Source organism: Pseudozyma flocculosa (assembly GCF_000417875.1).
Source record: "Pseudozyma flocculosa PF-1 unplaced genomic scaffold scaffold00024, whole genome shotgun sequence".
Taxonomy (NCBI): domain Eukaryota; kingdom Fungi; phylum Basidiomycota; class Ustilaginomycetes; order Ustilaginales; family Ustilaginaceae; genus Pseudozyma; species Pseudozyma flocculosa.
This window is the reverse complement of record NW_006920892.1, coordinates 283,873-308,242: the sequence shown is the minus strand read 5'-3', so window position 1 is coordinate 308,242 and position 24,370 is coordinate 283,873. Positions and strand designations below refer to the sequence as shown.

Here is a 24,370-nt window from a genome sequence, read left to right as displayed (position 1 = left end):
AGCCGGTGCGGCCGATGGATGGTGCCCGATGGCCGGGACGAAGCGTGCATCTGCAGGCGGCGTCTTGTTCGGCGAGGACCCTGGCCTGGCGCCAGGCCATTTTTCGGGCTGGGTACGTTGTTGGCCGGGGCCCCTGAGGCAGAGAGACGCCAGCCAGGAGGCTTTCTCGGCTTGGTCCGACGGGTTACGCGATGCTCTGCACCATGACCGTCCAACCACCCACCCACTACTCGTACTCTGCCTGCCTTTCTGTGGATCTGGTCTCGTCCAAATCGGCTCTTCCGCATCGTCGTCACTTCGTCACGGCGGTATCCGACACACCCTGCCCTCGGCCATACATCCGTGTCAGACCACCTAGCAGCTCCCATCTGCACGCCGTCACCTCGCCGACACAGCCCGCACGACATGGCAAAGTCGGCCTCGGCGCAAGGATACGCCCCTTTGGCAACCACAGAATCGCACGACTTCGATTGCCCAGATGCTCGCCACACCGGCAGCGGTCAAGCCTTTCGCCGCCCCTATACAGACAGCCGGGGCGACGGCGACGGCGACAGCGAGGACGACGATGCGCTAGCGCCATACCACCTCGACCGGCACGGGGACTCACCCTCGCCACAGCCGCTCATCAAGAATGGCGTACACGGCTCCCTCGCCTGGCATCGCATGCGCCCGCGCCAAAAGGCCGCCGTCTTTGCCGTCTTCGGCCTGCTCGGCGGTGGCATGCTCCTCCCCTTGTGAGCACATCGCCCCACTCTTTCCGCTCCTCGCAGCTCCTCACGCCTCGCTCACCTTTTCTCCGCCTCCTGTCTGCCTCGCGGTCCCTTGGCGCTCAGCAACGCAATCATCACTCCCGCCGAGTACTTCCGCTCGTCGTTCGCGAGTACACAGTACGCCACCACCTTCAGCAGCTGGATCGTCGTGTCCTACAACGTCGTCAGCATCCTCTTTGGTCTCCACGCCACCGCGACTGGTGGTTTCGAACGCGTGAGTCTCTATTGGCCGCCGCCGCCCCATTGCTGTCTCACTCCTCTCGCTTCCGCTGAAGCTAGTGCCTGGTCCCAACATCTTGAGCCAGTCGAGTCCCCGGAGGAGGATCATCGCCTCATCGCTCGCCATCATGCTCGCCCTCGTCTGCTTCATCATCTCCACCATGGTCAACCTCTACTCGGACGCGGCGACCGTGCACACCAACCCGACCGCCTATTTCTACCTCGTCATCGCCCTCGGCAGCCTGTTGTCGGCTGCCACCGCCTACATGCAAAACGCCGTCGTTGCTCTCAGCACCGCCTTCGGCGCGGGGGGCCGCTTCATGGGCATCATGCTCACCGGTCAGGGCCTCGTTGGACTTGGCATCAGCCTCGTCGGCATCGTATCGGCCTGGTCCCAGTCGTCGGCCGAAGACCGCAGCCTATCGCCACCGCTCCTCGATTCCCCCATTGGCCCACTCAATCCTGCCGAGCAAGAGGCCAACGAGATCGCCCGTGCCGCCACCGTCTTCTTCACAATGTCGCTTGCCTTCATGGCCGTCGTGGTGGCCGCCTTTGTCTGGCTCGGGCGTTCCGAGCTGTACGCCCAGGTCATGGCCAAGGAGGTGGCCAGCATCCAAAGGGTCGACACCGACCCGCCTTCCGACGCGCTGGACTCGGCCGACCTCGCCGAGCATGGCATGACGCAGAGCTTTCACTCGGAGCGCTCTGTCTCGCACCCGCACTACGCCTCGATGCTCAAGAGCTTCCCGGGCTTCCACCGCCTTTCTGCCGAGACGCGCAGCTCGCTGCTGCGCCTCGCTGCCGTCCAGTCCAAGGCAGCGTGGGACTGCTTCGCGGTTGCCTTCATCTTCACCGTCACCCTCTCGCTCTTTCCCGCCCTTACCTCGGCAGTCCAGAGCGTCTACTCTCCCACGTCGATCGAGGGCGGAGGCGGCCGACCTCACCGCCACGTCGCACTGGATCTGACGTCGCCGCAGATCTTTGTGCCGTTCCACTTTTTCCTCTACAACCTCTCGGACCTCGCCGGGAGGACGCTGCCGAGCGTGGCACCACAGACGCTGCTGCGCAAGACCCGGGCGCTGGTGGGTGCGTCGCTGGCAAGGGTGGTTTTCGTGCCCGTCTTTCTGGCCTGCCACGTCGTCTCGGGCTCGAGGCGCACGGGCCCCATCTCGAGCGACGAGGGCGGCCGTGGCGGCGGCGGTGACGCTGCACCGCCGCTAGGCCCGCTGCAGTCGCTGATGCAGTCGAGCGATGCGCCCTTTTTCATCGCGATGCTCCTGTTCGGGCTGACGAACGGCTTCGTGAGCACGTGCATCATGATTTCGGGCCCGTCGCGGAGCAGCCTGCGCAACTCAAAGGGGTCGAGCGAGGCGCCGCTGGCCGCCGCGCTGCTCTCGTTCTGGCTCTGCGTCGGTCTCGCCGTCGGCAGCGGGCTGAGCTTCTGGACAGTGCCGCAGTGATAGACTACCTCGTCGTCCGAGTGCGGCGCCGATGCGTGCAATCCGACTGAAAGTACGCCCCTCTTTTGTTTGAGTATCGGTCCGAGCGATTAGGTGCCTCGATTGGAACTGCCGCCGTCGCAAGTAGACTAGTGTTGCGCGTGCGAGAGCAAGCTACTAGTTAGTTACGTGGGGACCTCGGTGAGAGCGGCGTCGAGGACCACGACGACGACGAGATGGCTGCGCACGGGCCACGCAGAGGGCATGCAAACCGGACGTCAGCGGGCGCGTGCACCCACACAGCCTCTGCTCCACTTGGCTTTCCAAGCGAGGCATCGTCGGGGGTTTGGCCCCCGCGCTGGCCTTTGGGCTGGGCTGGCCTACTGGCCTGGCCTGACCTGGCCTGGCCTGGCCACGCAGCCAGCGTCGCGATGCTATCTCCTGGCTCACACCCGCCTCTCGCCACCATCCCCTCCCATCCACGCTAGCTTCATTCCCTGCCGTCCTGCCGTCCTGCCTTCCTGCCGTCCCCGCCTGCAACACACCCTCGTCCCTGCCCCCGCCCTGCTGCGACATCTGTTCCATCCATCCATCCGGCCAGCCGTCGCCTGCTTTGGCCATGTCGGACAGCAGCCAGGCGCCCCTCGTCAGCCTGCCGCTAAAGACGACCGAGGAGGTCGATCTCGGCAGCGCAGTCCGGACAATCATCACAAACACATACGGCGAGGAACCGTCGGCCTATGCAGAGCAGACCGCCCAGCTCAACCGGGCCAGGCAGGATGCCGTCCGCGGCGCGGGCAGCGACTCGACCGCCCGCGACCTCCTCTACAAGTGGTTCCACATGCTCGAGATGCTCGAGGCCCGCTTCCCAGAGCTGCGCGTGCCCTTTCCCTGGAACGACGCCTTCACCCACAAGACCATCTCCCAGTCCAGCCTCGCCTACGAAAAGGCCAGCATCATCTTCAACATCGCAGCCACCCTCTCGTCGCTCGCCTCATCCCAGCCCCGCCTAGCCGGCAATCCCGAGGGCCTCAAGCGCGCCTACTCCGCCCTCCGTCAGGCTGCCGGCATGCTCACCTACATCAACGAGAACTTCCTGCACGCACCCAGCACCGACATGAGCAAAGACGTCGTCAAGGCCCTCGTCGGCCTCATGCTGGCCCAGGCCTCGGAGGTGTTTCTAGAAAAGTCGATCGAGGAAAAGAAGAGCCACGGCCTCGTCGCCAAGCTCGCCAGTCATACCGCCTCAGCCTACAACCAGCTCGTCGAGGATGCAAAGGAGTTTGTCACCAAGGGCTACTTTGAACGGTCGTGGTCCCATCTCATCCAGGTAAGTCGCTCGCTCACCCCGGTCCCTGCCTGATGCCCAGCGACGTCCCGGCTGACCCGAAGCTGGGTCCTGCGAACATCCGCTCGGCGCCATTCTCCCTTCAGGTCAAGGCCAAGTACTTCTCATCGATGACCCAGTATTACCGAGCGCTCGCCGACGACGCGTCGGGCAACCACGGCGCCTCCCTCGTCCGTCTGACGGTGGCCGAAACGCAAGCCAAGGAGGCGCAGAAGCTCTCGAACGCTTTCAACGTCACGGCGCCCGGCAGCATCTCGGCTTCTCGGCCGTCGCTCCCCAGCGACGCCGTGTCGGCCATGTCGGCCCTCCTCACCACCCACCTGGCCGTCTGCACCGAGCGCAAAGCCCAGGCCGTCAAGAACAACGACCTCATCTACCACGACATCCTCCCCTCGGAGTCGACGCTGCCGGCTGTCGATAAGCTGGTCGCCGCCACACCCATCTCGATCCAGGAGATCTTCAAGGCCCCCGAGGTGCAGCGCATCTTGGAGCCCGATCTCTTCCAGCGCCTCATCCCGCTGGCTGTGCACGAGAGCGCCAGCATGTACTCGGAGGAGAAGGCCAAGATTGCCCGGGCAGAGAGCGAGCGACACGATCTGGCCAATGGGGAGCTGCAGGCAGCGCTCGAGTACATGGGCCTGCCCGCCAGCCTGAAGCAGTACCGTGGCATCGGCAAGGGGGCCGGTGCTGGCGCTGCAGATGCCTCGCTAGATGCGCTTGCCGACCCGGGCGCCGAGGTGATGCGTTGGTCCGAAGAGGAGGCGCAGGGGGGTGGAGGGCATGGCGCTGACGGCCTGGGCACGGGCACCGACGGCGTCGCCTCTGGGCTGGATCGGATCGCGAGGCTGCGCGGCCAGGCCTCTTCTTCGATCGAGACGGCCACGGCGGCGCTGGACGACGAGAACCGCGAATGCGAAAAGCTGCGCGTCAAGTACGGCCACCGCTGGACGCAGGACCCCGCCGGTCTGCACACCAAGGATATGCGGGCGGGCCTCAAGGAGAACCGCGAGGCGCTGCAGCAGGCCACAGCCAACGACCGACGCATCCAGGAGCTCTGGGAGTCGATCCGCGACGACGTCTCGCTGCTGGTGGCCGGCCGCGACACGCTCGAGTCAGCCTTTGCAGCCGCGCTGAGCGGATCTTCGGGCTCGTCGCAGCATAGGGGATCGGCCCCGGGCGGCGCGGCCAGCCTCCTGGATCTGGGCGAGGAAGAGGATCGCGCCGACGAGGCCGAGGTGCGGCAGGTGCAGACCAAGCTTGCGCAGATCGACGAAGGGCTACTCAAGCTACACAAGATGAAAAAGGACCGGGGCGAGGTGCTGGCGGACCTCAAGGAAAAGATCCAGACGGACGACATCTCCCACGTGCTCGTCCTCAATCGGCGCGCGCAGAACGTCGAGCCGGCCATCTTTGCGCAGGAGCTGGAGAAGTTTAAAGCGCACCAGAACCGGCTCGCGGTGAGCGCGCACCACCAACAGGTGGTGCTGGGCGAGGTGACGCAGGCATACAAGGACCTCGAGTCCTTGCCTGCCGCAAGGAGGGCGAGGAAGGTGTGGGAGGAGAAGCAGCGGGCACGCGACGGGCTGGTCGGCAGGTTGAGAAGGGCCAAAGAGGGACACGCCGAGGTGCGCGCGGCGGTGGCGAGGGGCGTGCAGTTCTACACTGACCTGCTCGAGATTGTCGACGGCCTGAGGAGGAACGTCGAAACCTACGTAAAGGGGCGCAAGGCCGAGAGGGAGAAGCTCTCGGGCGAGCTTGAGTGGGACGACAAGCTGAGCGGGTACCAGGACACGGGCCGCGGTGTCGCGTCTCCGCCGCCACCGCCGCCCCTGCCGGGCCAGGCACGGCCGGGCATCGCCTCGCCCACGTCTCCCCTTGGCGGAGGCTACGCAAGCGGCCTGGATGCTCTGCAGGGCTCGTTTGGCGGTATGACGCTCAACCAGCCTCAGCACCCGCAGCAGCAGCAGCAACCGCCCTCGAGGTCGACGTCGGCATCCTACCCTGGACCTGGACCCGCGCCGCCGCCCCTTCCTCCGATGCAGGGACAGGGACAGCCACAGCGACAGGGAAGCTACAACGCCCCGTCGTCATCGTTGAGCTACGATCGGTACACATCTCCACCGCCGTTGCAGCCGCCGCCGCAGCAGCAGCAGCAGGGATACACCAACCAGCCGCTGCCACCACCGTCGATGCACGCTTCGTCTCCGACGAAGCCGTACAGCCAAAGTGCTGGTGGAGGCGGCGGCGGGGCCTACCCTCCTCCTCCCCTACCTTCCTCGACGACGACGACGACGATAGGGGGCGTACCTCCACCACCGGCACGGTACACTTCTTCCTTTTCGCCGCCGCCTCTGTCTGGATCGGGCCAGTACAACCTTCCTCGTCCCCCTCCCCCTCCTTCGCAGGGACAGGGACGGGGGTACGGCTACCCATCCTACACCTCTGTCCCTCCTCCCGCGACGGGCGGGGGACATTCCTACGTTGCACCCTCTTTCCACCCTCCTTCCCAAGCCAACCCGCAACCTTCGTACTACCACCATCAACCTCCGCCATCGCAACAACCGCAACAGCAGCAGCAGCAGGGTGGCTACTCTGCCTATTCCGGTTATGCCGCCCCACCTCCTCCTCCTCCTCAGCAGCAACAACAACAACAACAACTGCACTACTCGCAGCCCCAGCAGCAGCAGCACCAGCAGGGTTACGCAGGCGGCCCACCCGTTTCCCCGCTCCAACATGGACAGAACCAGGCTTACGGCGCGCAGCCGCAGGGACCGCAGGGTGGAGCCCACGGCCAAGCTCAGGGTTACCCCGCCTACCGACCCGCTTACTAGCCGTCGCCTTCGCCGAGAGATGGCCAGCAGGACGCGCAGACGGGAGCGGCGAGATTGGGGTCGCGATGCATTACAGCCTCGTCGGGAGGGGGAGACGTGGCGCTAAAATCGGAAATCGAAACACTTGCGGAAATGGGGCGCGGGGCGCGAGGAACGGGACGCGCGAGAGACGACGATGAGGAGCACGGCGCGGATACATGGTTTGGCGGCTTGTGCCGGACTCGCGGAATCACTGAGCGCGGAAGGGGAAATCAGGATCAGAGCGGCCATGCGGCCCGCAGGGCTGGGCCGACGTGGAGGATTCGAGGCTCGGCAGGGCATTTGAGAGGTCGGTCGCGGAGAGACGGGCCGCAGCCGCGTGGATTGACGGGATCATGGGCGGGTGGGCCTGAGGGGGGGCAGGGATGTCGGTCAAGGATCTGCGGTGGGTGCGCCGGCGCCTGCACCGGGGTTCGCGGGCGCAGCCGTCGCTGCTGCAGCCGCCTGTTGTTGCGTTGATCCGAGCGGGCAACTTGCCCGTCGGGCGGGCAGGCAGGTAGGGAAGCCATCGCAAATAGCGCCGTCGCCTTCGGACGAGATGTGCGACGGCATGTGGATGCGAGATGGGACCGGGCGACAGGTCCAAAACGATGGCGCCGCGAGCGTCGGTTGCCAGGGTCGGCGGGTTGGTTGCCGATGTGGCGAAGGATAGAGCGGTCGCAAGGCATGAGGCCGGGGCTTGAGCGGGGCCATGGAATGCATCCACTATTGCCAAGCTCACTGGGCGCTGCGGCCGATCGAGACGAGGCCAGCCATGACGCCCACGCCGCCAGCAACTGCGCCGACTGCCATGAGCTTGAGCGAGTGGCGCCAGCCGCGCGCGTCGCTGACCGGCTCGGCCAAGTGGATGGGCAGAGCGGTGTCCTCGGCGGTTCGACGCTTCTTGTGCGGAGCATCAGCGGTCGTGACCACCTGGTCGGACGCCGCCGCCACCGACTGTCCCACGTCCATTACAGCGACGGAGACGGGGACGGGGACAGGAACAACGGACTCGGCCGTGTCGGGGGCGGAGGAGGCGGAAGGCGTCTCGACTGCGATTTGCGCGGCTGATCCGACTCCGGCCTTGCTGCCGGCGGGCTGCTCCTCGGCTTCCGCGGTGGCAATCGATGCTTCCACCTGGACGGCGGCCGCTTGTTCCTTTGTCGGCTCGTCGCCCGACGCTGCCTTGGCAACCACGGTTGTAACCGTGGCTCCGCTGCTTGCGACGTCGCGGATCCTCTTGTTAGAAGCAATGACCCTGGGCATGGCCACCGAGGCGTCGCCCTCGTGAGCTTCGGTCTGCGTCTGGCGTGAGAACGCGGCAGGTCGAGTACGGTGCTTCTCGACCTCGACGACGACCTCAACGATCGGCTTAGCGTCGTTCGCCTTCGCTGCAGATTCCTTGCTGCAGGCAGCGTCGTCGTCCTTCGGCTCGAACAGCGCATGGGCGTGCGCCATCGCGCCGGCCTCTGCAGCGTTTGCAGCCGGATTGCCCTCGCGATCGCCACCAGGCTTGACAACAGCGGCCGCATTGTCGGCCTCGACTTCTCCGTCAATCTGCCCGTCCGAGCCGTCCTGGCTGTAGTCGTCTTCAAAGTCGTCCTCGAGGTCCTCGTCATCGTATTCGTCCTCGTCGATCTCTTCGTCGCCGTAATCCTCTTCGTCGAGGTCCTCCTCATCGAGCTCCTCGTCGTCGCAGTCCTCGTCGTCGCAGGTCTCGACGACGGCAGTCTCCATGTCGCGATGATCGTTGTCGAGGTGCGCCTCGCCGGACGCGTCCATGTCGCCCTCGCCATCCTGAGAGCCCCCCTCGACATCGTCCGACACCGGATGGTCGAAGCCCAACGTCTCCTCGCCCTCCGAATCGCCCACCTCCTCGTTATCCTCGCCCTCGTTCTCATCCTCGTCTTCGTCTTCGTCCTCGCTCGTGTCCTCTTCGCTCTCTCCGCTCTTGTCTTCGTCTCCGTAGTGGTGCTCAATCTCCACGCTTGCCATCTCCTCGTCCTCGTCCTGGATCTCATCGCGCTTCTCTGGGCGAGGTTCCTCACTTGCATCACGACCCTGCACGAGCGCGTCGAGGCCGTTGGCGGCTCGGTCCACCTCGCTCGTCTTCTCGGCACCAGCGCTCATGTCGCCGCCCTCTTCCAAGTCTGAAGCTTCGGGATCAAGCTCGCAGCGCTCCATCTCGACCTGACCGCTCTTGGTGCTGGCAGTGGCTCGGCAAATCTTGCAAAGGCACGCGTCTTCGTCGTCGCCTCTTGCGGCGTCGCCACGACGATCCTCGTCCTGGTGCTCAGAGTCCTCGTGGCGCGGTTCCTCGCGAGTGGAGCCTGCGATCGCGTCGAGCGATGGTGCCTTCCTGTCTTCCTTCGCACTTGCCGAGGGGGCAACATCTTTGTTGGCAGGGAGAGGGGACTGCTGCTGGTCGATGGCAGCTGAGCTCGTCTGCTCGAGTCCCTCTGCCGGGACCGCCTTCGGCTCGGTGAGGTCGCGCGTGGTAGCGTCCTCATCTGCATGGTGGTGCTTGGCCGCTGCGGCCGACAGAGGCGCCTCGTCCCGCTTCTCCGGCTTCTGCGGTTCCGTCTCGGAGAGCTCGACGCCGCTGTCGTCGTGGCCACCTTCGCTGAGCGAGTCAACGTCGATCGCGTTTAGGCTGAAGCGACCGCTCAGCGATGCCGGTCTAGATCCAATGAAGAGGACGTCCTCGTCCTTGCCACCCGCAGCTTCCTTGTCCAGGCGAAGGTGGACCTGCAGTAGGGAACATCGGGCAAAGTGCATGCGTCAGCGTCACACAATCTGGATCGCACTTGCGGCGCCAGAGGGGAGGGATGATACGTACGTAGCCAATGACGGGCCAAAAGCTTTCGCCGGCGCTCTCGACCTTTTTACCAAAGGTGACGCAGTCACCCTCCTGCAGCTCAAAGGGTCGGTGCTGGGGCACCTTGCAGGACACGATGCCCGAGCCCGGTGTCCAGCGCTTCCTGCGAGCGTCGTAGACTGCCGCCCTGCGCTCGACAATGGTACCGTGAGTGGAGGCGAGGTCGAGCAGGTAGGGCCTCTTTGCGCCGTCGGGTCCGGTGCGCCAGGTGATGCAGGCATGCTCCTTGGAGATGACCTTGGAGGGGAAGCGGCGGACCTGATCGAATTCGTTGATGATCGAGTGGGGAGGGTCGGGCTTGCTTCCTCGCTTGATGAGGATGTCGCGGCCTGCGGGGAAGTTGACGATCTTGTGGCCCCTGCTCTGCCAAGCGCGGCTCGGCTGCTCGCTGCAGTGGAGCTCAACGCTGGCGATGGGTTCGAATGCTACGGCCTTGGGGATAGCATGCGGCACGAGAGCCGTGTGCGAGGCAGGCAAGGCGGACGAGATGGCAGTTAGGCCAGACATGATGAACCAGTCGTGCCGCCGATGAGGACTGCGCTGGTGTGTCTCCGACGGACGGACAGGACCCCTGCTCGGCGGTGGTGGCGCAGGAGAGCAGCCGATGCTAATAGCGCAGACTGGATCGAGTATGCCGTCGTATCGCGCTGCGGAGCAGGGCCTAGCTGATGGTCAGGACGAGGTTGTGCACAGCTCGCTAGGGGCCGTACCGTTGCAGCAGCTTGATTGGGAGGAGGGATGGTCTGACGGGTGCTCCGGAGAGGTTGAGGCAGGTCGAGCAGAGTGGGACGAGGTCGGGGGCTGGCAGTACGACGACGAGGTCGAAGGCAACTTCAAGCCGGAGTGTTAATGGCGCAGGATGAGGAGGAGGTGGTGTTGGTGATGGTGGTGGCGGCGGTGGTGGTGGTTGGGGAAGAGGAGGTGAGAGGCTGGGTGCGCGCTGTGCGTTGCTACCCCTCTCTTGAAGGCGGGTGGGTCGACCTTGCCCGCCCCGCCACCGCCGCCCTTTTTCCCGCCAGCAGGACCATGATGAGCGGGCAGGCAGGGCGGGCGGAGGGGCGGGCCAGAGAGCACACACACCCTGACAGCTTAATCTTGCTTGCCTTGCCTTGCCTGGCCAGGGCTTGCCTAGCTTGGCTTCAAGCTGGCGGCGTGCGACCGGTCCCTCGAGCGAAAAGGCGAGCGGAAACGGTCCCTGGCTAGCAGGGCATCTGCCCCTCTCCGGCCTCGTCGTCCTCTTCGACCCCACCTCTCGTCTGTCTCTCTGGCAATCACGCCGCTAGCTGGCACCACGGCGCCGCACCGCCCGTTTCAACGGCTGGATGTGACTTCAACGGGTGCCCGCTCTGCAGCCTCAAGCTCACACTACTTGCCTGCGCAGCGAGCGGGGGACGTAGCGAGCTTCGCTCTTTCGGCCGTACCCGTCTTCGCCCGTACAAACAGGCAGGCAGGCTCATCATCATCAGGCCTGAATGAAGAAAGGGGCGCAGGTCGAAGCGGGAGGGTAGGCTCGGGCCGCTCTAAGAGCTGGTCAGCCCGTCAGCTGGCCAAAGATCGAGGCTTTGGACGCGCACATGCGCTGCGCTGCTGTTGCTCTCTGTGGTGTGCCCTCTTTGCCGCTGCTCCCTACCCTGCCTGCCCCGCCAAGAGCAGTCGCCAGCCCGTAGAGTGTGTAGTTGAGCAAGGGGGTAGGTCAGCTCACCACCTCTTGCGCTCGATCCGCTCGAGGTGCGGGCCCCTGTACGTGCCTCACCCTGCCTTGCTTGCTTTTGAGTTGCGCGGCCGGGTGCGAGGTCCAAAAAGGTGGAGCGCCGAGCGGAGGAGGGGGTGCATACATGCAGGGTCCGCCCTCCGATAAGGCGCAAGCTTTCAGCGCAGCCGAGCTCGCGCGCAAGACCCCCGCTTTTGTCCTTGAGCCAAAAGGCAGCAAGCAGCAAGAGCCATCCAGCAGCGGTGCGAGGCCGCCCACCGTACGTGGTCCCTGCGCAAAGCGGCGGCTTAACCTTGGGCCGACTCCCGAACACGGGCGCGCCAATCGGCAGGCCTTCGGTCTTGCCACTCTGCTCCTGTCATCACCTGCCTCTCTTCTGCCCTGGTCACCCGTTCCGTACCTCGCCCGAGGCCATCTGTTCAGCTTCCTCCACAGACCGCCGACAGCCGCATCTCGCCCCGGATTCCTCTGCCTCTCGATATGCCCTCATCTGTTTGAAGTCACAGCCATGCCACCCTCACCAGAAACGCAACGAGAACTACCCAAGCACCGTACACATCGCCCGGACGGCACGCGCTCTCGGCTCATCGCCATTAAAGACAGATCAAGAGAAACGTGAGGACAGAGCAAAGCGCTGCGGCCGTATGGAACGAGATCGGATCGACCTTCTGCGCCGCGACATGGCCGACGGCGGCTGGAGGACTCGAGGGTCATCCTGCCTGGGTCAGCGCGGCGCATAGGCTTTGGCGTACGCCTTGATCTCGGGCTCTCCGCCCATTCGCGGGGCGGTAGCGACGGTATCAACGTCCGCCAAAGCATTCTTGGCTGCCGAGGCCAGCCTTGCAACCCCGTGCTGCTCCAGGCCGCTGGTGGTCAGAAAGGCGTTGCACGACTCCCGATCAAAGCTGGACTTCGCAATGGGCCCGCCGGCTGCAAGCGAGCGATAGCCGATCTCGAACGCGGCCGGGTCGGTGAGCATGCTGAGGTGCTCAGCCGGGTGCAGCGGTCCACAGAGCTCCGGGGCCTGGAGCGGAAACAGGGACGCTCCGCCGAGGATCGAGGTGGCGTTGGATCCCGCCTCGGGCGTGACGGTCTCGTCGTAGATGGTATAGATGGATGCGGTAGGCGCGAGAGCCCGGTCTCCGTCGGCGACCTGAAGCGTCGTGATGAAGCGGCTACCCGTGGCCTGCTGGTATGCCAAGATCGAGCAGCCTTTTCCCCCAGCATCGCCCTGCTTGCAGTAGCCGAGGGCGACAAGAGTGCCGTGGAAGTCGGCGGCCAGGGCAATGAATTGCGACACCTTGGTGCGGACCGCGTTGGGCCAAAAGGTGAGGGCCCACTGGACGTTGAGGTTGCCCTGGCTGTGGGCCACGACTGCGACCTTGCCCGTCGAAGACTTGGTGGCGAGGTTCTGCACGGCACGCGCCACCCATTCGGACGTGTCCTGGACATCGCCGGTGCTGCGTTGAGGCAGCGTGACGTGGCAGACGTCGAAGCCGGGCGACCGGTCGGGCAGCAGGTCGAGCCACGGTCCTTGTTCCCAGCTCTCGGAACCAGAGGTGCCGGTACCGTGGACTAGGAGGACGACGCCGCCATTGCGTCCACGAATGCCTTTGGGACATTGGATGACGGCCTCGACTTCTTTGGCGCCGACGACGAATGGTGAGTCGGCGACCGGTGGCACGGGGGCCGGATTTGAACCGGCAGAGGGAAGAGGGTGTGCGAGGGAAAGGCGCGCTACGAGGAGCAGCGCGAGAAGAGGGCGGCTCAGATTCATCGCGCTGACCTGGTTGGGCGTCTACGCGTCACGGACTGCAACTCGAGGAAGGGAAAAGAGAGCGTGAGGGGACGCTGTTGCCGGGTCAGTGAGGGAGGGAGCAAACGCGAGGATAGGAAGAGGAGGGGGGAGCGGTTGGTCATGGCTGGCACCACCACGACAAGACGTTACGCGTCCCTTTATACGGTTCCACGTCGGCCATAGCAGACTGGCGCTTTGCTGAAAGGATGAAGTCAGGACATCGCGCCCGGTCACAGGGCGCTCGGTCCGAATCGACCGCAAGCCTGCCGTATCGGCGGCCGGACCGCTGCGTCCAAGCATGGGGTGATGGCGATGAAGTGTCAGCCGCGATCTAGACCGTAGGAGCATATGAGGCTCATGAGCTGCAGCGCGCAAGGTGCCTTCATCAGACGAGCGTGTTCGGGACCCACACAAGCAATCAAGGAGGGATGCGGTCCAGACACAGGCGATGGGAGGCGATGCCCGAGCGAATGGATATTTGCTTGGATGGCCCCTCTCCGGCACGTGCTCGCTGGGAAAGTGGCGCCGATTTTTGGAATCTGTCTCTCGAGCGCGTCGGGGGTCAGGCGCGCGCGGGTCGGTGTTGATGTGCAGTGGGGCATTCCGGTGCGGCGGAGGAGCAGCAGCAAGCAAGCAGGCACGCAAGCAGGCACGCAGGCAGGCAGGCAAAGCAGGCAGATAGAGCAGCAACGGCAGCCTCCGCTTGTGTGTTTTGGGCCACAGAGCGAGCTAAGCATGCCACTCTGGGAGCAAGAGAGCACGATAGAGAGTGAGCCGAGTAGTATTGTGACTTCATCATGTGGTTGCCTCTGCGACGATCCAGGCCGCTCACACCGCCATTATTGCTCCATCCATCCGCCCACCATCCACTCACCCTCCCTCACCCGCAACCCAAACAGGCCGCAGGCGCGCCCGTCCCCCTCCTTCCCTCCGTCTTCAACAACACCACCATCACCGTCCGACCCTCAATGCCCCGAATCAACTGATCCCGCCGTCAAGGTCAAACAGCCGCACCGCATTTCCAACATCGCGTCGCAATCCCGGCGCAACCGACCCCAGCCGCCACAAAGAACGTCTGCCCTCATCAACGGCTTGCCATCCCCGCTCGCCGTCTCGTCCCGCCAACGCCAAACAGTCCCAGCCCTGTCATTGGTCCGCTCGCCCGAGCGACGCGTCAAAGGATCGGCAACGACAAGGCCGCTGCTCTCATCACCCAGGTCGCCCACAGCCCAGCTATCATGAGCACGGCCTCGCCGACGTCCCTGCTCCGACGCTCGGCATCGTTTGCCGGAAGCTTCTTCTCGCCGCGCTCAAAGTCAGCTCAGCAAGACGCCCCTGCCACGGAACAGTCCAGACACCAGCCGGACGCTACAATGGCAGAAGCGCAGCAGCAGCAGCAGCAGCAGCAGCAGCAGCCGGCGCAAGATGACGGGTTGGTCCTGGCCTATCTCATTCTCGAGGACAAGAAGGGCCGTCGAAAGGAGCGCTTCCCCATCACGCGTGCCCTCACCACCATGGGAAGGTAAGTAGCTTGCCCCGGGCAACGTCGGTGTGTCTTGAGATCCGGGTGCTTACCGAACTTCCCCCCAACGCAACGTGCTCCTCGAACAGGTCCATCGACAATGACGTCCGCATCTTCACAGCGGAGGTCAGCCGACTGCACTGCTCCATCGAGATCGATGAGGAGACAAAGCAGGTGAGGCCACGCTAGAGACAGTGGTTCAGGAATCGAGGACGACCCTGACCTAGCCTTTCTGATTGGGACGGTTCGCCTTTGTAGGCCTCCATGAAAGTTTTCGGTACCAATGGCGTCGACATCAATGCTAGCCTCGCGCTTCCGGAGCCCAAGGGTAACGGTACTTATCCGCTCAGGACTGGCGATCAAATCGTCGTAGCCAAGAGGAGGTTCCGTTTCGAGCTCAAGGAGCAGTCCGCTACCTCTGCGACGGCGAGCGGCAGCACAGCCGGCACGGCCTCGCCCATCAAGAAGGCTGGCCAGATCGCCCAGACCCCTGCTACCACTCGTACCAGGAGGGTCCGCATGAGCCTCGTCAACATCGCTCAGCTCGACACGCCGGCCAAACATGCTAGGCCGGACCCGCTATCCGAGAGGAAGGCTTTGCAGTCGTCTCCTCCATCCAGCCCTCCCAAGGCCGCCAGGCGGGCCTCGCGCCGACTCTCGGGTATCAACCTGCTTCTGCAGGGTCAGATCGCCACTGGTGGGCCAGTCAGAGGTCGTAAGAGCCTGTCCACGCTTCCCATGCCATCCACGTCGCAGGTGCCGTGCACACCCAACGTCAAAGGCGGCTTGCGAAATGCCTCGGAGCCGAAGACGGCGCCTCCAAAGCAGGTGTCGTTCAACCTCTTTGACGGGAAGAGCGCGTCGACCCGGCCAAGGATGAGCCCGGTCAAGAAGATGAGGGCGCTCCCTCCAATGCCGCAGATGGATGAGCAGATCGAGGACGACGAAGTCATCGAGGACGCCCAAGAGCGCGGCGTCGGCGTGGACTCGCTCCGGGCGATGGACGACGAGATGCGAGAAGAAGAGCTCGTCATCCAGAAGCCCGCCGCATCCGCGCCTGTCGCCACCGACGATGATGACGACGATGACGACCTGATTGTCGTCGAGGAAGTGGAGGAGGTAGAGACGGCGGCCCTCCGTGATCCACACCCCTCGGGCGAAGCCGACAATGACCAGGCCGATGACTCCGCTACCTCGACGACTCCGGAAGGAACACCCAAGACGAACAGGAGGCAGAGAAGGAGCTCGAGCTTCCTCGGTCGAGCTGGCCCGCTCAAGGATGTCAATCTCGCCTTCTACAGCGAAGAACGTCGACTTTCCGAAGACGAAGCGGGCGTTCAGGCTGCTCACGAAGAGCACGAGCACGGCTTGTCCAACATGCCCGAGGAGGAGATGCCAGATACCGGACCGCTCTCGGTGGAGGCCGGCCCCCCGCCTCCGCCCTCGCCCGCTTCTCCATCGCCGGCCCACCACCTAGAACCGCTGCCGCGCAGGCCGTCGAGGATGAGCTCGCCCACCAAGCGCAAGGTTTCGTTGCGCACCCTAACGCTGCTGAGGTCGAGCGCGCAGTACTCCGACCGCCTCTTTGTGCCACCGCCGCCGAGGTCGGCTCAGATGGACGGCGGCGCCTGGTCAATGAGCAAGTCCAGCTCCATGCCATCGCAGCTGTCCGAGGCTTTCGACTCGCCCGCACGCGATCCCGCTCCCGCTGCTCCCGACGCGACTGTCGCCTCGGTGCAGGTGCCTTTGACGCCGAGGCGAATCGCACTCCCGCTCAGCGTGCCCGGAACTCCGGAATACGCACGGGAGATGCAAGACCTCGAGGATGAGGATGAGGTCGACCGTAGCCTGAGCCTCGCCTGCGACGAGAACGTTTGCGCACCTTCGGCCAGCAACACCAAGGTCATGTCCACGTCAACCAAGGCCGTGACCGCCGACTCGTCTCCAGCCTTGGCTGAGACGCGGTCCGAAGAGCGAAAGCACCGTGCTGGCAGAGCATCGATGTCTGCCATCCCGACGTCGGACCGGAGATGGATGGTGCTTCGAGCCCATTTCGGTCAATCGACTGAGGCCACGTCCACGCTCGATGCGCTCACCTGCCTGTCTCCCTTGAAGAAGGGCGCCGGGAAGAAGATCGTCTGCATCAGCGACATCGGTCTACCTCCGGCCGACACCTCAATGGGCCACGACCTGATCGAAGACATCGAAGATCAAGACGTCGTCTTGGACACGAACGAAGAGGAGGTCCTCGCCGCAGCTATCGAATGCCTCTTCACCGCCGCCATCGATGAGGACACCGACGACGAGACGGACATCGATGACGAGGAAGAGGAGAACCACGACCGAAACGAAGACGGCGGACGCCAGCCGAGCGCAGAGATTGATGAGGAAGACAAAGAGAACCTGCCCCCCACGACTGTCGCGCCTGCAGTCCTCGCCACGCCTCCGCCAGTTCGCGGACCTGGTCAATCGCCCGCTTGCGAGTCGACTATTAAGAAGGATGCCATCAAATCGCTGGTCCTGGAAGCTGTGCCTCATCTGCCGTCTATCAGCGGTGTGGCGCCGAACGTGACAGGGCTCAACAGCCTTTGCGAGTCGATCGAGCCGCTCGTTGATACGGCTTCGATGTTCGCTTCAGGAAGCGATTTGCGACCGCCGGTCGAGTACGGCACGCTGCGCGAGAAGATGCGAGCAGATCCTGTCCTGGCCGAGCTTATCTCGCCGCAGGATCGTGCGGAACGCAAGAAGCTCGGCAAGCTTCGCGCCTCGCCCTCGAAACGCAGGGCAGCTGCGAAGTTGCCTCCCAAGACACCGGACATGCGGGGAATCAAGCAACTGCTCGCCGAGCCCCTGCCGCAGAAGACGCCGGACATGCGTGGATTGAGGCAGCTCCTTGCGGAACCCAAAGTGGCGGCCGCCACGCCAGACGTACGATTCCTCCGTCAGGTATTTGCGCTGCCTGCGACCGAGGTCGATTCCGACCCGCACCTGGCCGCCGTCAAGAATCTCTTCAAGTCGCACGAACGAGCGCTGAGGAGTGAGACCGTCCTCGATCAGCACGATGAGGACGGACAGGCGCTGCGCGACCTGATGGCCACGCCCGCCGCCAAGAAGTGTATCTCGGACGCATCTGTCTCCGTAAGCGACGTCGGCAAGCTCTTTGAAGTTGATGAGCTCAACCCACGGAAGGCGGCGATCGAGGTGACAGAGGAAGATAACGAAGAGCCGACTGCGAGTCCCTCGGTGCGCAAGACCGCCATCGTCGCCCCGTTGACTCAGGCGCAGCCAGCGCTGACCGGGTCAAGGGATCATATGTCAACGGGTTCGTCCGTTGGCGCTCAGGGGCAAGAAGATCCCTTGCCCTCAGTCTCTTCGCCTGCCCTCGACGCTGTCTTGGAAGTGAGGTTGCTGGACAAGGCGTCCCACGAGGGCCACGAAGAGCTCTTTGACGAGGTCAGGCGCCTCTCCACTGGCCATTCAAGCCGCGAATCCGAGTCTGCGCCCACGGATGACCAGGATGAGGCTGAGCAGCCGAGCGAGACGCCGGTCGCCGTCGGAGACGAGCCCCCGGTAGCGGAGCCGGACGTTCCAACCACCGAGGTAGAAGTCAACACGGAGGCTGCAGCGATTGAGGCGATTGCGCCAGCCATCGCAGAGGAGGAGACTGCGCCCGTGACCGCCGCCACCGAGGAGGAGTCAGTCACCGCGCCGACCCCCGTCAAGACGCGTGCGACTCGGGCCAAGGCCGCCGAGCTCGCCACGCCCAAGTCGAGGCTGCGCGGAGGCAAGAGGGCACCGGTCTCACACGACGTGGAGGGTGAAACGACCTTCACTCCCGCCCCGACTGATGAGAGGGTCGAGATGGCTTCGTTCGAGGACGAGGCCAAGGCCAGGAGCTCAGATGAGCCTCTGCCTGCCGTTGTCGTCGTCGCTGAGGACGACTCAAACGAGGCAGAAGGATCCGAGAAGAAGCAGGAATTCGGCCAAGCATCGTCGGACCAGGGCCCTCCCGCCACATCGCCCGTCAAGGCGATGCGCTCCCGAACCCGCAAGGGTACTACGACCAGCGCCTCCTCTCCCGTCAAGACCAAGTCAACGCGCTCCCGCAAGACAGCCGCCGCTCCTGTCGAGGAGCCCGAGACCCAAGCCGAGACTCATGACGAGAAGAAGGCGGCAGAACCATCTCCCATACCGACTGAGATGACGACAACGACGACACGACGACGCGGCCGAGCCGCCAAGGCCAAGGCCGCTTCAACTTCAGAGGACGAGGAGACTGCGGTGCCTCTTGAAGCCGACCAGGCTAATGCCGACGTCAGAAAGTCCAAGGACCACGCGGAGGCTCGAGCGGAAGCAGCATCCAAGAATGAGATGCAGGAGACTAGCCCGGTCCCAGCTCCGCAACCCGTTAAGACGAGGACGCGGCGCGCAGCCGCAGCCGCAGCCAGCAAGCCTGCCTCATCGCCTGTCAAAACGACTCGTTCCACGGCGACGGCGAGGGGCAAGCGCGGCTCAGCCTCGGCCGGGACCAAGGCAGCGGCGTCCGAGGGCGACGTTATCGAGATCGATTCGTCGGAAGATGAGAGCGACAACGACGACGAAGACAACCACGGAGCTCAGACCGAAGATACCACCGCTATTGCCGCTGCCGGTGTTGAGGTGGTATCGACGAAAAAGTCCACGCGGTCCTCGTCGGCAAAGCGCTCGGCCATTCCGGCGCCCAAGAAGACGACGCGAGGTCGCAAAGCCGTACCGCTGGGCGACGTGACGAACGTGGCGCCCGAGTCTTCGACCACCAAGCGGAGCACGAGGAAATCAAGCCGTAACGAAAGCAGTGGCATCATCGAGCAGGACGACGAGCTGAACGGTGATCAAGCAGCTGAGGAGGAAGAGAAGACGAGGCCATCCAGATCCACACGAACCGCCGGTTCGGGTGCGCGTGCAGGCGCGACGACGACGACGACGACGAAGAAGACGACCAGATCCAAGGCCTTTTCGTCCGCAGCCGCCAAGAGCAGCGGCGACGAGCAGCAGTCGGTCCCGTCGTCGAGCCTACCGGTTAGGACGACACGGTCTCGAGCTGCTGCCAAGAAGTAGAGACAGGGGTTCCTACGCTTCCCTGACTACGAGTCCGACCGGTAGCGTAGCCCAGCTTCGCCTCGCCGACGTGCCGCGTTAGCCGCGGTTCTGTACACAAACGATATCTGCTCTTGTACAAGTGTGTCGCCCGGACCGTGCCTCGGTGCCAAATGTCCCCCGTCGGAGTGACATTGCCGTGCTTGGCCCCACCGCCTTCTGCTCGACAATCAGACGGAGAGAGACGCGTCGCCGAGATCAAGCCAGACCAGCCTTGACCTGTCGATGGTGCGATGGGGAACAGGACGATCCCGATCAGCACGCGGCCGCCGAATGGCCCTCGTCAGCCTCTGCCAGCCGGGAGCCACTCACCTTCGCGACTTCGTAGACGTCCCTGGCCTCTTTGACCTTTCTGGTCCATGCCGCCGCCTCGCGGGGGCTGTCGCACTTGAAGCGCACCTTTTCGCCTCCCTCGACGCGGATGGTCCAGGTGGACTCGTCGTTGCCCCTAAGCTTTTTCCTCTCATCGACAACCTGGACGTGGTCGAGGGGGACGGGCATCCGGTAGAGCGCCTCTCGCTCCGCGTCGAGCAGGAGGAGGAGGTCGTTGAAGAGGACGACCCTCAGCCTCCTACCCGATCGGTACTTGGCCACCTGCGACGAGTCCTTGAGGATCTGGCGCGCACCGAGGAAGCGGGTCGGCTGCGTCAGGTCGAGGCGCGCCTCGGAGCCGATGTAGAGGTACGAGCTGAGCGCGACGAGCGTGGCGTGCGTCTCGTGCTGCCGGATGCTCTCATTTGTCTCGTTGAGCAGCCGCTCCGACGTCCTCTGCGCGCGCTGCAGCGGCTCTCGGTCAGGATGGCCCTCCGGAGTGTATCGCAGAATCTGCGAGATGAGCAGGGGGTACCGCGTGATGCGCTGCATCGGGATCAGGAGGAAGGACGATAGGTCCAACCCACGTGCGGCCGGGTGCGAGGAGCGCAGATTGAGCAGATGGATGTCGATCCGCGTATCGCGGTTGCGCTCGGCCTGCAGGATCTCTGCCGAGGCAGACTGATTGACGCAGTATGGCAGGCTGGAGGCGAGAAGAACAAGCAGCTAGACCGTCAGCAGCCATCCAGCTGCAATAGGAACAAGGAGGACATCGCGCCGGCACTCACTACACTTGCATGTCTGGCATATGCTTGACCAAGACATCGCCGACCTGGTCGACATAGAGCCGCGATTGCCTCTGTCGGTCCTCGAGATCGCTGAGGAAGGATACCGCGGCGAGCAGGACCGCCTCGATGTTTGCAAAAATGACCGTGCTCGCCTTTTCGCTCAGCATGCTCTGCATCGAGTTGAAAAAGACCTGAGGGGGCCGTGCCGATGGCAAGAGGGACCATAGGACGGCCAATGATGGATATGGTTAGCTGCCTTATAGGACCTGATGTGTCCGCCCACCCCATCGATAGTCCTTGATTCCAGCGAACGAGGGAGAACGGGAAAATGGCGGACACGTACCTCAACGACGATCTGCAGATCCCGCACGTGGGCTACCTCGGTGGTGATGAGCTCGAAGATGGCTTCCTGCCTCTTGCGCTCCATCTCGGGGACGCCGGCGATGGCCTCTGGGCCGACCAGCTTCGACCACGACGCCGCTTCCGGCGGTGCCGGCGAAGATCGACCAACGACTGGGCCGCTAACCTGGCGGGATATCTGCTGCGCCGAATCCGGCCTCGAAATCGGTCCAGAGATGGTGGGGGTGCCGATGCGTTCAATCAGCCCGGACGACGTCGTCGCCGTTCCGCTGGCGGCGCGCGAAGAGCGAGACATGTTCTTGATCGAATTGATGAAGGCGGACGTCTTGCTCGCCTCGCCGCTGGCTTGGGGCGGCGGCGAGCCGGGCGGCGCCATGGACGACGTCGAGGGTCGGCCAGACGCCGAAGCCGAAGACGCCATGCTATGGCCCGAGATCGAGGGTCGCCGATTGCCCGGGCTCAGTAGCGCTTCTGAGGTGGCAGCCGGCGGCGAAATCGGTCGCAACGACACTTCCTTTGTCAGCTTGAGGTAGCGGTCGTAGGCATCCTCCATCTTGTCCTCCAATGCGGCCGGCTGCGTCGGCACGGGCGGCAACGACTTCTTCCGGCTGGGCTTGGGCGGCTTCCGCCTCTCTGGCCTCTCGGGCTTTGGCTTCCGCTGCGCGCCCTTTTGCTCGAGAAGTAGCAGCTCGTCCATCTTCTTGGCGCCTTTGACCGCCGGTGGGGGCGGGGGGCGTCGCGTCGGCTTCGAGGGCCCAACATCAGCACTGCGACCATCACCACCACCGCCGTCGACGCCACCGGCAGGTGCGGCGCGGTAAGTAGCGTCGCCGTGGTCGGTGTCGCCCGTCAAAACTAGGATTCCAGCCGCCTCCAGCACACGGATGCGCTCAGCTGCCTGCATCCGGATTTCCTCGTCGGTCTTGGGCTTGAGGTCTTCGTCGTCCACGTCATCTTCGTCGTCATCCTCACTCGAGGTCCAGCCAGTCTCGGAGTAGTCGTCGTCGTCGTCATCGTCCTCCTCGGTGGTGCTCCCGCCGTGTCCGTCGAGAGGATCTGCCCTAGCACTTGCTCGAATAGCCTGCTCGAGTCCCGTCGATTCGCGCTTCGACAGCTGCAGGACTCGCTGAAGCTCGGCTTCTTCTTGCGCGGCCGCGTCCATTCGACGGATCTCCTCGTCGCGCGATTCCTCCATCGCCTTAGCCAGCATCGCAGCCTCCTGGTCAGCATCGTTTTCGTCGGGCGTCGCCGATGCCCCACCTTGGTCGGTCCGAGACGTCGCCTCCCTGCGCCCCGCGGGAGAAGGTGACGGGCCGTCCTTGCCGCCATCAACAACGACCCACTCGTCTCCCTCACCACTGCCAGCGGGTCGACGTTGCTTGCTATGCGCACCGTCTCCCTCTGACGACTGCAACCTTATCATGACCGCCGACTCCGCATCACTGTCGGTTAGAGAGGTCGGAAGCAGGGTCGGTCGGATGGGCTCGATCGACGCTGTGTCTCCCTTGGCTGGTGGTGTCGTATCTTCTCGAACTGCGACGGGGAAGACGCAATACGTCGGGGACGGCGGCCAGTCATTGTGTGCAAGTGGAGTCGATGCGCAAGAACGAAGTTGGAGAAGCAGCACGTCGACGGCAGATGTGGGACGCCATTCAGCGGCAGTCGGCAGGGAATGAGGCGTACAGGTGTTGATGTCGCGTCAGAAGGTTGAATTGAGATGGTCGAGGGGCGGGGCGGCGCAGTCCAAGGATCGAGATGCGACGAGGCCGGTAGAAGGACGCGGAGGAGAAAACAGGGTGACAGAAGGGGCAAAGCAGGGGAAAGACGAGACCGACTCAGCGCACTGTCCCTCGACCTCTTTCGCAAGACGGTGCTGTAGCAGCGCAGGAGAAGAAGGAAGAGGGACAGCGGGCCGCGGCGAGAGTCGGCCGCCCCTTCTTCCCCCCGATGGCCGGGCTTTCCTGAACCCCGGGACCCCGCGACCTCGCCACCAGTCGCACCGCGCCAGGTCTGGATCGCCGACCATCTGAATCCACTCCTGGCTGCTACAAGAAGAGATGAGGATGGAGCGGAAGAAGAGGACAGGACCGCAACCGGCAAAGAAACAACTATGGACACGCAGGAAGAAAGAAACGCGGGCTGGGAGGGGAAGCGCGAGCGACTAACCCTGAAGTTCGAGGTAGGTCGCCGGGGCGATGAGGATCCGGTCGCCGCCGACGTCGACGCGCCACCAGTTGGCATCGCTCTGATCCACGACGGTGAGCTCGTCACCTTCGGAGAACGAAGCTTCCTCGGGCGTCGTGCCGGCATATTCGTAGAGAGCCTTGGCGCGATTCGCGGCTGTGCGGCGCGGTCAATCCGAGACAGTTGTAGTAGACGTCAGCGCCGGCGCGATGCGAATCACTTTGTTCGGCGGCGACAAGACCTGCACCGTCCACTTACATTCATCGAGCTCCGCGACATAAGCCCGCGGGAAGAAGCCTTTCTTGCTGCCGTCGAGGAGGACGCCGTACCACCAGTCGCCATCGGTGGCCTTGGCACGGTTGGCCTTGAGTACCACGTTCTCGTCAAAGGTGAGGTCTTCGTCGCGCTGCGCCGAGTACGCGTAGAGCGTGCGGACGCGCAGGGTCGTGGAGAGGTCGAAGTCGGCCAGCTGATCGTCATCCGTTGCAGGGCTGGCTGCGGCCGCCATCTGACCGCCGAGCGGAGCCCGGCTGATGGCTTCAGCGTCCTCCGGCCCTTCGTCCTCGTCCGCGCTCTCCTCGTCCACTTCGCGCAGCGCGGCCTGCTCCGGAACGAATGCCGTCTTGTGGCCATTCATCTGCTCGGCGGCCAGGCTGTTGGTCCAGTCGATGCTCTGCCGATTCGGGTTGCTGGCAAAGTCGTCGGTAGTAGCGCCAAAGCTTCCGGGCATGCTGTCCTCGGGCGCAGGTGGCGCGGGTGGGGGCGGAGGGGCCTCTGGCACAGCTGAAGCTTCGGGCGCGGTTGGTGCCGGAGGAACGGGTCCGGCAGCGCTCGGCGCCTCGGGCTCTGCCGCTGGCGGACTAGGAGGGGGAACAAACGTTTGTACAGGAGGCGTTGCGTCTCCAAGGACGGCGCCAGCCCCCTGAACCTTGGAGCGGTCGTTGGTCTGCGCCTTCTTCAGCCTGAGACCTCCCTGGATCTGGCCAAGGAGAGCGCCACGGTCGACGGGGCCAGACGCGGGCTGAACGACAACGGCGGTCGGGGCAGCGGGCGGCG

At 64.3% G+C, this 24,370-nt stretch overlaps 7 protein-coding genes across 7 annotated transcripts in view; 3 read left to right on the top strand and 4 right to left on the bottom strand.

The window, feature by feature from the left end:
* Positions 1 to 405: 405 nt before the first annotated feature.
* Positions 406 to 2,449, top strand: PFL1_06197 (uncharacterized protein; the record flags this gene model as incomplete). The annotated part of the gene is made up of 3 exons (XM_007883736.1): positions 406 to 734; positions 834 to 984; positions 1,076 to 2,449. 3 exons carry the CDS (start codon positions 406 to 408, stop codon positions 2,447 to 2,449), a joined length of 1,854 nt encoding a protein of 617 aa, XP_007881927.1.
* Positions 2,450 to 3,047: 598 nt separating this feature from the next.
* On the top strand, positions 3,048 to 6,607 carry PFL1_06196 (uncharacterized protein; the record flags this gene model as incomplete). Its single annotated transcript, XM_007883735.1, has 2 exons — positions 3,048 to 3,758; positions 3,863 to 6,607. 2 exons carry the CDS (start codon positions 3,048 to 3,050, stop codon positions 6,605 to 6,607), a joined length of 3,456 nt encoding a protein of 1,151 aa, XP_007881926.1.
* A 756-nt stretch (positions 6,608 to 7,363) lies between these two features.
* PFL1_06195 (uncharacterized protein) lies at positions 7,364 to 10,010 on the bottom strand (the record flags this gene model as incomplete). Its single annotated transcript, XM_007883734.1, has 2 exons — positions 7,364 to 9,373; positions 9,465 to 10,010. 2 exons carry the CDS (start codon positions 10,008 to 10,010, stop codon positions 7,364 to 7,366), a joined length of 2,556 nt encoding a protein of 851 aa, XP_007881925.1.
* Positions 10,011 to 11,938: 1,928 nt separating this feature from the next.
* Positions 11,939 to 12,991, bottom strand: PFL1_06194 (uncharacterized protein; the record flags this gene model as incomplete). The annotated part of the gene is made up of 1 exon (XM_007883733.1): positions 11,939 to 12,991. One exon carries the CDS (start codon positions 12,989 to 12,991, stop codon positions 11,939 to 11,941), a length of 1,053 nt encoding a protein of 350 aa, XP_007881924.1.
* A 1,259-nt stretch (positions 12,992 to 14,250) lies between these two features.
* On the top strand, positions 14,251 to 19,631 carry PFL1_06193 (uncharacterized protein; the record flags this gene model as incomplete). The annotated part of the gene is made up of 3 exons (XM_007883732.1): positions 14,251 to 14,534; positions 14,624 to 14,708; positions 14,793 to 19,631. The coding sequence occupies 3 exons, from the start codon at positions 14,251 to 14,253 to the stop codon at positions 19,629 to 19,631; spliced, it is 5,208 nt and encodes a 1,735-aa protein (XP_007881923.1).
* Positions 19,632 to 19,868: 237 nt separating this feature from the next.
* Positions 19,869 to 22,325, bottom strand: PFL1_06192 (uncharacterized protein; the record flags this gene model as incomplete). Its single annotated transcript, XM_007883731.1, has 4 exons — positions 19,869 to 19,889; positions 19,983 to 20,685; positions 20,771 to 20,961; positions 21,114 to 22,325. The coding sequence occupies 4 exons, from the start codon at positions 22,323 to 22,325 to the stop codon at positions 19,869 to 19,871; spliced, it is 2,127 nt and encodes a 708-aa protein (XP_007881922.1).
* A 966-nt stretch (positions 22,326 to 23,291) lies between these two features.
* Positions 23,292 to 24,370, bottom strand: part of PFL1_06191 (uncharacterized protein) — a gene marked incomplete at both ends in the record, with an annotated part of 4,780 nt that continues 3,701 nt past the window's right edge. Inside the window, 2 exons of the mRNA XM_007883730.1 lie at positions 23,292 to 23,470; positions 23,573 to 24,335. Of these exons, the coding sequence (XP_007881921.1) occupies positions 23,292 to 23,470; positions 23,573 to 24,335 (942 nt within the window). The remainder of the gene's footprint in view (positions 23,471 to 23,572; positions 24,336 to 24,370) is intronic.